Source organism: Anas acuta, chromosome 3 (assembly GCF_963932015.1).
Source record: "Anas acuta chromosome 3, bAnaAcu1.1, whole genome shotgun sequence".
Lineage (NCBI taxonomy): Eukaryota > Metazoa > Chordata > Aves > Anseriformes > Anatidae > Anas > Anas acuta.
Window position 1 is genome coordinate 62534463 of NC_088981.1, and position 11419 is coordinate 62545881.

Here is an 11419-nt window from a genome sequence, read left to right on the forward strand (position 1 = left end):
ACTGATCTTTTTAGTGCTGGTGCTGGACGCACAGGTTGTTATATTGTGATCGATATCATGTTAGATATGGCAGAAAGAGAAGGAGTTGTGGATATCTACAACTGTGTGAAAGCCTTACGGTCCCGTCGCATCAACATGGTACAGACAGAGGTACGGCAGTTTTCCTTCAAAGCTTTCTGAAACGTGCTTGATCAGAATTTCGCTGTTATTTGGCAAAGAGCAGACAGTGCTGAGGGGTTATTATCTGCTTTGGGAGGCAATACTTAGTACAAACAGTGCCCAGAGCCAGGGTTGTACAACAAACCTGCCAGCTCTTTCTGTCTTCGTACAAGTGAATGCCCACCTAGCTTTGTAACAAAAGGAAAGCAGAGAGGACTGTTAGTCCTACAGTAGGTCTGTCTGTCACTTCTTTCCTAAGCTCCACTAACAGTAATTCCAGGAATCCCAAACTGAAGCTGGTTACCACTGTTTTTGGACTATCCCCCTTTATCCGTAAATTGGCTTACCTCTGGAGCTTTGTATACGTTTCATGCTCCCTTTTCAACTCGTCTTTTATTTGCTTTGTTAACCCAAGCCTTTTTTTCCTATTCTGCCCTTCTTGTATTCCATTATGCCTTCAGCAGCCCCCCAGAAAAAACATTGCCATAGTGTCATAGCTCCCATTCTACCACCTGATTATCACTGAGCTGCCACAGAAACTTGGTTTATTGATCTGTATTAAGCCCGGTTTTCTGAACTAGTTCACCATCTCACTGTCCTTCATGCAGACATCTCTGTGAGAAGTTATTTCACCTGTAATGTTGAATGTGACTATGTGCAGTTCTCTGCAATCGGCAGCCATGCATATCAGTGTAGTTCACTGCAGTCTTTGTTCTGTGCTGCAAGGCATGGCTGTTATGGAATGAATAAATGTTCCTGATCAACTAATCCTGCTATAGGACCATTAATCTTTGGAAAGTGTGTGGAGTGAACTGTTTCAGTCTGACTACTTCAACCATCCTAGTTTAATCAGCTGTTGAATGTGAATTAACAGCCTTACTACCCTTCCTTACTCTTCCTCTCCCTTTTGCCTTTTACCTCTCATCTCTTCTCTGAGATTCATACTTATTCAGCTAAATGGAGCTGCATAATGGAGTTGCAGCAGGTTCTTGTGATGGTCATCTAGACAATAGTGACAGCAATGCCTCCATAGTGATATGCATAAGGCAGCACAAGCTGTATAGCAAGAATACAGCTGTGGTCGCTGGATACATGCTCTTGTTATAGGCACATGTTAAAGTTTGTGCTGGATAGCCTCATTGCTATCCACAGGACCTAGGTAAAGCTGGATCACTTCACACACCTTGCTGTATAGACATGATTTATGTCTATTAGTAACTCTTGAGGTGAATAAATAGTGTAGGTGCTGTGTAAAAATTGATAGAAAGCCTGACTGAAATAGGAATGCAGTTGTCTAGGACTCAGAATTTCTCAAGAAAGACAGAAAAAAATAATAATGGAAAGAAACACTGTTCCTATTGAGATATGTTTATGACTTGCCTAGCTACTAGGCAATTGGTGTACTAGCTTGCATACACACACAAGGAGAATCAGCTTGCTAATCACAGGTAGTTCTTGAAGCAATTCACACTTTCTGCTCATCTCACAAGACTGAAAGCTTTTTTGGAGAAAAAGAAAAATATAAAAAAAAAAAAAAAAGTAAAGCCAGCAAGTCAGTGGCATACATACAGAAACCCACAAGCACCACAAGAAAACTGACACTCTGCTCTTCCCCTCCCCCAGTTGCTATGTCTGTGCTTTTAACTTATACTGATGATAAACTGGTTCTGAAGAAAACATCCTTGTTAACTGCATCCAAATTATGACAAGCGTGTGTTTGTACTAAAGCAATATTTAATGGATTGATGGACAGGCACTACCTTGACTGAGTTTTACAGTATGCAGAAGATCTGTTTTTCCTAAAGGAAGGAAAGGTTGGTTGTTTTTCAATGACAATAATTTTTGTTTCTTTGCCTAATTTGGTAGGAGCAGTACATCTTTATTCATGATGCCATTCTAGAAGCTTGCCTGTGTGGGGAAACTGCCATTCCTGTCTGCGAATTCAAAGCTGCTTATTTTGATATGATTAGGATAGACTCTCAGACAAACTCTTCGCATCTCAAAGATGAGTTTCAGGTATTTGCAGTTCCTACTAACTCTTCATGTGACAATATTTTGTGTGTGTGTGTGTCTGGATATTTATTTTATTTTATTTGAAAGGTGTTTTTTTATCACATTTATAGTATTTTGTCCCTCACTTGTATTCCACAAAATAAAATACACCTTTTTGTGCTTTGTAAAGTTTTAAATATGAAATATCCCTCTTTAAATAAAATTTCAGTAAGTACCTGTCTGGAATAAAGAGCACTGGTTAGGAACCAAAGAGAGCTTTAGCTTGCATTTGCACAGCTTAGGCATAGCTTGTTTGGGCTCCAAAGGATCCTCTTTGTTTTGTTCCTTTTGGAGGGGATGGTGTCACGTGGAAGTTTTTTGATGATATGTGAAGCACCTGTTACACCTGCAGTTTAATGCCCTCCAAAAGCTCCAACACAAGCATCAAACAAATAGGATCTCTTATTTGCTAATGTAACTTTGCACCCATCAGACAAATAGGATTTGTTTATTTATTTGCTAATGTCCAATGTCTGTTCGCTAATGCCTCATGTTTTCCCACATTACAATATTTTAAATTAATAACTTAGAGACTCTTGAGAGTCTGCACTGTTGAGAGTGAAGTCTGTCAGGTCAACGTGCTAAAGCCAGTGTCCTCTCTCCCTTAGACCCTGAATTCTGTCACCCCTCGCCTGCAAGCCGAGGACTGCAGTATAGCCTGCTTGCCAAGGAACCATGACAAGAACCGCTTCATGGATATGCTGCCACCTGACAGATGTCTGCCTTTCTTAATCACTATTGATGGGGAGAGCAGCAACTATATCAATGCTGCTCTTATGGACGTAAGAGACTATCTCCCTTGTCTGTGTAGTGTGCCATGAAAAGCTTTATAATATGAGAGAAAACGCTGGTTTAAGAAAGGGTAATTTTTTTTGTACTATAGTGCCCAGTGAAACAGTGCTAACAAAGAAAGGTGGGGGCATGGGTAGGAAACCTCACTAGTTTGTGTTGCTGGTTCAGAAGTTTTGTTATAATTAGTTGTTTGCACCCTTATGAGACCAACTGGAAAGCTCTCCTTTTCAAGAACATTACATAAAGCTCTATTCTCCAGCCCTCCAAATCCCAGCAGCGTATAAAAAATCTGCTGTTTGTCTGCTAGTAAATATTACCTACCTGAGCACAGAATCATAAAGTCATTCAGGTTGGAAAAGACCTCTAAGGTCTTCTAATCCAACCTATAACCTAGTACTGACAAGTCCACCACTAAACCATGCTACTAAGCTCTACATCTACATGCTTCTTGAAGACCATATCTACATGATTCTTGAATGCCATATCCCCTTGTCTTATCACTTAGTGATTGGGAGAAGAACCTGATCCCCACCTTGCTACAACCTCCTTTAAGGTAATTGTAAAGTACAATAAGGTCCCCCCGAGCTGCCTTTTCTCCAAAGTGAACAACCCCAGCTCCTTCAGCTATTCCTCATAAGACTTTTCTCTAGACCCTTCACCAGCTTTGTTAACCTTCTTTGGAAAAAAAAGCATGGAGTTACTATCACTAGTTTATGAGAAAGGCTGTGTACGTTGGAGCAGGAGAGACAGAGGAAGAAGAACAAAATGTTTCTTTGGCATGTTTGGGGATAGGGTAGTGTTTTGTTGTTTGTATTTGCAGTTGCAGATCTTTAAAAATCATTGGAGCTTGAACAACAGAAGTACCATTGGGGAAAAGGCTAATTGATGGGATGAATGGAGGTGAAGCTGCTTACAGTGTCTGGTAGATAAAATAGTTCAGCACATGTGCTATCAGATACCTGCCTGTGTCTGCCATAGCATTTCCAAAGTTAGGCCCCTAAAGACACTTTTACAGTAAATACATAAATAAGTGGCCTGGTTTTCAGAGCATCTCACTTTCTCAAAAAATGAATTAGTCAGAAACTGTGGTGTGAAGAAAAGATGCTGGAATAAAATGGTAAATAGCAACAAAAATTATCAGGACTGAATGGTATTTGTCCTGGAGCTCTGCCTGAGCTAGTGCAGGAAGCATTTATCTGCTAGCAAGATACAGTTCCTAATCTCACAATTAGCTATTGTGCCAGAATAATAGAGGACTAGCATTTGTGAGACCAATCCATTAGAGAGTCATTGGGGCTGAATGGATGAATTTGAGTAGTGAGTAGGATTTTGGTAGTAACCAAAATTGTTTAGAATTGCAGTTAAAATTACATTAAACACCTGGATAAAATTGATGTGATAGGGACCAATGAACACAGCTGTGTGATCTGGGGAGAAAAGAGGACAATGCCGACAGAAAGGCTGTGTGGCAGGAGGAATCTGAGTGTGTACCGGTATATGGCAGGCAGAGATAGAAACCAAGCAATGTAATAATGGATGAGCAATCAGTAGCAAGTTAAGGACAGACAGAAAAGATAGTACTAAAGGGAAAAAAAAATGCTGAAAAGCAGCACATTACAATGAAGACATATAACAAGGTTTTGAGAACAGGGTTAAAACTTCGGATAATGGAATTTTTTTCATGCTCTTTTTTCTTCTGACTTTTAATGCTGATTCATTTGGAAAGGGGAACCCCACTGCTGTGGGAAAGGAAAGGAGACTTTCCTAGCAAAACAGAAACAAAGACTTTCCACATTTACTTGTCCCTCTGTTCCCACAAAAAGTTGTCTGCTTCCCAGAGTGATAGCAAGTATCCTGCCTGCTCTTTTTAAAAATGTGGTCTTAATCTTAATCTCAGTATATTCTCTTGTCTCAGGAAAGACCAGAAATGATGGGGAAAAGGGCTAGAAAAACATCCTCTAGTACATGTTTTATTTCTTAAAAATATAAGGGAAGAATTGACAGGTGATGTTCGCAATTTGCTTCTTGGGCAAATTGAGGAAGGAGGACACAGGCTGTGTCCATTCTGCTCCTTCAATGTGCTTCACACATTAGGAAAAGATAGCAAACAATAGGAAAAAAAAATATCACCCTCCTTATTCTGTTGTCAAATGGGTACTGATGCTAAAGGTTTTATTATCTTCACAATTTACAGTAAGTAGAAGAAAAAAAAAAGTTTTATTTTTCCTTTTGGGCCTCAAACTGTGCTCTTTGAGGGCAAGTTAATACATTGCATATTACAATCCCTCATGTCAATCTGAAAGCAAGCAAGCTCATATACCAGAAGTGGTTTAGCTACCCTACTAGGTCTCTTTGCTAGACTAACTTGATCTACTTATTTCAGTAAAAAACTGCTCAAGTGCTACTAGCACAGGTGCTAAACACTTAATGTGGGGATCTCTGCATTGCAAACAGCAGTCCCAGTACTTCGTCTTCAGATTGGCCACTTAAATTCCCATATGCCTACAAGAGTATTCACCATTTTACTCTGTTTCTCAGATTAACCCGTTGTTGCTTCCTTGCCAGTTCATATCTGTATTCCTTCATTGCAGAGCTCTTCCGTGCGTAGTTGCATATCATCTGCAAAAAACTTCTATTCTCTCCTTTTGTGTTTGCTGCTAGTAATTCATGTACTGCAGAGGCATAGCCCCTCTGCCTCCATTTGTATCTGAGGCAACCTGTGCAGGGCTGGAAAGCCCTATTTGCACTTGTGTATAAAGCAGCATGCAGAAAATGGAATCCTCTGAAAATAGCATTTTGCTGTTTGGCCTCTGCTTTCTGGTGGAAATTAGCCCCAGTAACTCTGAAGGTTGGTACTGAAGTCCCACAACAGTTGCCACCAGCTTGGCATTGAGTCCTAGTACACTGTAAGGCAATGCTCTGCTTCACTCCTCTCTGGCTCTTGTTGCTGGAATCGTCTTTCAAACTAGCAGCGCTGTCTATGGAAAACAAAATGTGAAGAGTTCTCTTGCAGAGGAATTAAAAGGTTTTAGTTTGCTGCTGTGCTGAGGAGTTCTGTGACAGTTTGCTTGAGATATTCTTGGGGCAAACTCCTTAGTGAACAATAAAGACTCTGAACCATGTAAGAAAAAAGCGGGATCTGTGGTTGTGGCACTGAAACAGGACTTGGGGATGAGCTTAGTGTCCAGGTCAGCTTCCAAGCTCACATGTGGCCTGGTGTGAACAGGGTGACTTTCTGAGTCCTCTCTGACCATCTTTGCAAAACAGAGAGCAGGTTTTCTGCTGGGTCTCCATGGCACAGTGCTTGGAGTGGCATGGACCAAGCTTCAGCTCAGCAGAGCCCAGCGGAGCCCTTTCAGTTCCATCTGCACATCTGAGTTGCAGGAAGACATGGCCCATAACAGGAGATAGCAGACTTGAGCAGAGCAGCCTCTTTGTTCTTGCTAGAGGCAGCAATGTTATTTTTAACATCAGCTTCAGTGAAATCTGTTGTAATTGATGTCACAGCTTTGTTCTATTTATACTTTATTTCTGTTGCAGCGTTTGAGTGGAAGTTATGAAGTACTTCCTCTACCAATGCTAATAAAATCATTTGCCTTTGCAGAGCTACAGGCAGCCAGCAGCTTTCATTGTCACGCAACATCCTTTACCAAACACTGTGAAAGATTTCTGGAGATTAGTGTATGACTACGGCTGTACTTCCCTTGTCATGTTAAATGAAGTCGACTTAGCACAGGTTAGTTTGGGGCTTGAGTTTTCCATACACTGTCATGTACTTTAATTGCTCTGAATCCATTACATGATCAAAATGTAGAGCAGTGCAGTTATTTTACAGTTATTCTGTGGCTCTGCTTTACAGCAACTAATTAATACTGGTAAAAAGCTAGATGCAATGTCTGCAGTGGAGCAAGGCAATGCTCATATTGTAACTAAACATTTAACTGTACCCATTTTGCTCTGGCACAGGGCTGCCCGCAATACTGGCCCGAAGAAGGGATTCTGCGGTACGGTCCCATCCAAGTGGAATGCATGTCCTGTTCAATGGACTGTGATGTAATAAACCGAATTTTCAGGATATGCAATCTAACAAGAGTAAGTATTATCATAACAATATGTAACTGTTGTTAACACTCTCTGGATTCTTATGGTTTTTAATTTTGAACAATAGTCAAATATTAATGTTATTAAGACATCACCCAGAAAAGAATCTAGCATCACAATCTAATGCTAGCTTCCAGAACTTTTCTACAGCTGCACATTAAGCAGAGAGAACGGTGAGTGATAGCTGTTCTGTAATGTTCTTCCTGATACGTATGAGAAGGATTCTGTTTGGTGTGCTGTGAAAGAGGTATCCACATAAGAAATATATAGTGACAGGCATTTAGGTCATACATTTCATATGACCTTTTCTGTCCTGAATCAGAAAACGCAGTACTCAGGGTGGTTATATCACCATCACCTTCTCAGTTTGAGGTACAAGAACCACACACCCTACAAAGTGAAGTGTGAAAACATTATGAAAATTCCTCTAAAGAACTCTGCATCACTGTGCTTTGACCTAAATTTGTCACCTTTTCTTGACTTCAGTACCAATGCCAGTCTTGCTTTCTCATCAGTTCTTTCATGCATTACACCATCTTGTCTTTTTGCTGTCCCAAATTGTTTCACACTGTCACAGCATCTTCTCTAGCCCGGTTTGCCAAGGTGTATCCTCCTCTAGCTCAACTCTATAAATTACTTACTAAAGTTACATACAGGTAAGGAGTTACAGATGCACATGATGCAGTTGTCTATGTGGTTAACCAGCAATGCCTAGTTAACTTACCATTACTACTTCTTATCTTTCATCTAATACTGAGCAGCTCACCATCTAATATTAGACAGTGACCACCTGTGGTGGTTTTTTACCGTGCTAGGCGGCTGAACTCAATCACAACCGCTCTCTCACTCCCCCTCCTTAGAAGAGGAGGGGAAGAAGTAAAGGAAAGAAAAACTCATGGGTTGAGATAAGGATAATTTAATTAAAAAAAAATATATTAAGGAAAGATTATTATTAATTAAACAATTTAACTAAAGGGAAAAAAGGGAAAGGGGAAAAGGGTGGGGGAAAGGGGAAAAAAAGGCAAATAAAAGCTGTGTGGAAGTGCAGAGGAAAGAAATTACTCTCTACTTCCCACAAATGAGCGATGCTTGACCATGTCCTTGAAGGACCATGTCCCTTCTCCTCAGGGCTGCTCTCAATCCATCCTCTGCCCAGACTGTATTTGTGCTTGGGATTTCTCCAACCCAGGCGGAAGACCTTGCACTTGGCCTTGTTGAACCTCATGAGGTCACACAGGCCCACTTCTCAAGCCTGTCCAAGTCCTTCTGGATGGCATCCTGTCCCTGCATTGACTGCACCACACAGCTTGGCTTGGTGTCATTGGCAAAACTGCTGAGGGTGCAAGGGTGCACTCAATTCCATTGTCCATGTCACTGACAAAGATGTTAAACCACATCAGTCCAAATACCGACTCTTGAGGAACACCACTTTTCACTGATCTCCATTTGGACATTGGACCACTGACTGCAACTCTTTGAGTGCGACCATCCAGCAAATTCCTTATCCACCAAGTGGTCCATCCAGCAAATCCATGTCTCTCCAATTTAGAGACAAGGATATTGTGCAAGACATTGTCAAATGCTTTGCTCAAGTCCAGGTAGATGATGTCAGTTGCTCTTCCCCTATCCACCAATGCTGTAACCTCATTGTAGAAGGCCACCAGATTTGTCAGGCATGATCTGCCCTTAGTGAAGACATATTGGCTGTTGAAGAATAGCTGTGGGCAAGGCACAGATTACTGTGTATATAAAGAATTATTTATCTTCATCATTTTGGTCTCACTGATTTTTTCCAAATACAGAGATCAGTTTGCATGTGGTTAGTATTTTATCCAAGCCCTTTATTTTGCTTATATTCAGAGTTAAGAAAAACATTTTTAGCTCTTCATACACTGTTTGGAAACTACAGGAAGCAGAGGTGTGGGGCACACTGGTAAATATTACACTACATCAATTTTTTGTTGTATGCTGAGATTTCCTTTTTTGGGAGGGAGAGAGGGGGGAGGGGTCCCTTTCTTATTTTCACTTATTCTATTTCTTTTTTACTGTGGTTTGATTTTCTACTCCTCTACTTCTCTTTGTTTCCTGTGCATTTTGCCTTTACATCTTATTTCTAAATATCACAGAATCACAGAATGGCCGGGGTTGGAAGGGCCCTATGAAGATCAACTAGTCCAACCCCCTGCTGAGCAGGATCACTGAGAGCACATTGCGCAGGATGGCATCCAGGCAGGTTTTGAATATCTCCAGAGAAGGAGACTCCACAACCTCTCTGGGCAACCTGTTCCAGTGCTCTGTCACTCTCACAGTAAAGAAGCGCCCTCTCATATTCAGATGGAACTTCCTGTGCTTCAGTTTGTGCCCAATGCCTCTCGTCCACTCGCTGAGCACAACTGAAAAGAGACCAGCTCCATCCTCTCAACACCCTCCCCTCAGATATTTATACACATTTATGAGGTCTCCCCTCAGTCTTCTCTTTTCCAGGCTAAACAGGCCCAGTTCTCTCAGGCTGTCCTCATATGACAGATGCTCCAGTCCTCTGGTCATCCTATTAGCGCCCCTCTGGACTCGCACCAGTAGCTCAATGTCTCTCTTGTACTGGGGAGCCCTGAACTGGACGTAGTACTCCAGGTGTGGCCTCACCAGGGCTGAGCAGAGGGGGAGGATCACCTCCCTTGACCTGCTGGCAACACTCTTCTGAATGCACCCCAGGATCCCATTGGCCTTCTTGGCCGCAAGGGCACAGTGCTGACTCATGGTCAGCCTTCTGTCCACCAGGACTCCCAGGTCCTTCTCTGTAGAGCTGTGCTCCAGCAGGTCAGCCCCCAGTCTATACTGGTGCTTGGGGTTATTCCTCCTTAGGTGCAGGTCCCTGCACTTGCCGTTGTTGAACTTCATGAGGTACCTCTCAGCCCAACCCTTCAGCTTGTTGGGGTCCCTTTGAATGGCGGCACAGCCTTCTGGGGTGCTCTATTCTTCCTATTGTCTTTGCACTATTCTTCCTTTTCAAAAATCCACATTCCTATTCCTGTTCACCTGCCTTGGCTCCAAGAAACTGAGCAGACTATTTATTTTTCCAATAATCGAGGCCTTTCTTGTTGTCATAATTCTATTCAAAACTCTTCCCATGCAGCATCTAACACATGGAAGGCTCAGAGACTATCAGCAATGATTATAATAGTGTGGCGAAAAGGGAAGATGTAATTTAAGGAAAAAGGTCATATTTGTGCACCAATCACAGAATCACAGAATTTTCTAGGTTGGAAGAGACCTCAAGATCATCGAGACCAACCTCTAACCTAACACTAACAGTCCCCACTAAACCATATCCCTAAGCTCTACATCTAAACATCTTTTAAAGACTTCCAGGGATGGTGACTCCACCACCTCCCTGGGCAGCCTGTTCCAGTGCCTAACAACCCTTTCAGTAAAGAAGTTCTTCCTAATATCCAACCTAATGTTACTTGTTTATTTCTAATGGGGTCAATTCATGCATGGGAAAGTTTAAAACTGAGCCAAAGGTATGCCTCTTCATTTCTGTAGGTCTCAAAATTTAACAAATGCTTTTTTGTTCATCACTGGTGCTAAGAGTGAAACCTCTTGACAGGCAGAACCCTGGACATTTAGTCAGGATAGGTTGTAATACTGACTGATAAACTTTGATGTTATCTTCAATGTAGTTACTTTTTTTACCTTTTCTCCTTTTTTTTTTTTTGTTTGTTTTTTAAATCTTTGTTGAGGCCAAGGAGTACGAATTAACTAGAGACCTATCATGCAATGTATACATGTTGTAATCTGTCCACAATAAAAACACTTAGGTACCATATTAGTTTTATATTTTGGTTTTCTAAACCAAAATGTAAGGGTGCCCTATTGACCTAAACCTCTTTGATTTCCCCTCAGCCACAAGAGGGCTATCTGATGGTGCAACAGTTCCAGTATTTGGGATGGGCTTCTCACAGAGATGTACCAGCTTCCAAGAGATCCTTCTTAAAGTTAATCCTCCAGGTTGAAAAATGGCAAGAGGAATGTGAAGAAGGGGAAGGCCGGACCATCATTCATTGTCTGTGAGTACTTTTGAGAAAGTCAGTTGCTACTCTTCAGATAAATGTGTTTAAATTGGTTCATATTTTAAATTCAACCAATATTTTAAAGGCTGTATTATTGTGTGCTTATTTTTGTGTCCTTGTTGCTTAAAAACAGAAGAAAAACAAAATGTATCACTGGTACTGTAGGCCAACCTTTGGTCAACTTTCAGGTTTGTATCAGGTCAAAGTACCATGGCTGAGTATTTTAGATATGATACTGCAGTGAT

At 41.4% G+C, this 11419-nt stretch overlaps 1 protein-coding gene across 12 annotated transcripts in view; it reads left to right on the forward strand.

Annotated features, from left to right (window-relative positions):
* Positions 1-11419, forward strand: part of PTPRK (protein tyrosine phosphatase receptor type K) — a 418597-nt gene that overhangs the window by 402253 nt on the left and 4925 nt on the right. For all 12 annotated transcript variants that reach the window (XM_068677477.1, XM_068677480.1, XM_068677479.1 and 9 more), the window contains 6 exons: positions 15-150; positions 2026-2175; positions 2820-2993; positions 6608-6739; positions 6970-7095; positions 11008-11171. In XM_068677477.1, coding sequence (XP_068533578.1) covers positions 15-150; positions 2026-2175; positions 2820-2993; positions 6608-6739; positions 6970-7095; positions 11008-11171 — 882 coding nt within the window. The remainder of the gene's footprint in view (positions 1-14; positions 151-2025; positions 2176-2819; positions 2994-6607; positions 6740-6969; positions 7096-11007; positions 11172-11419) is intronic.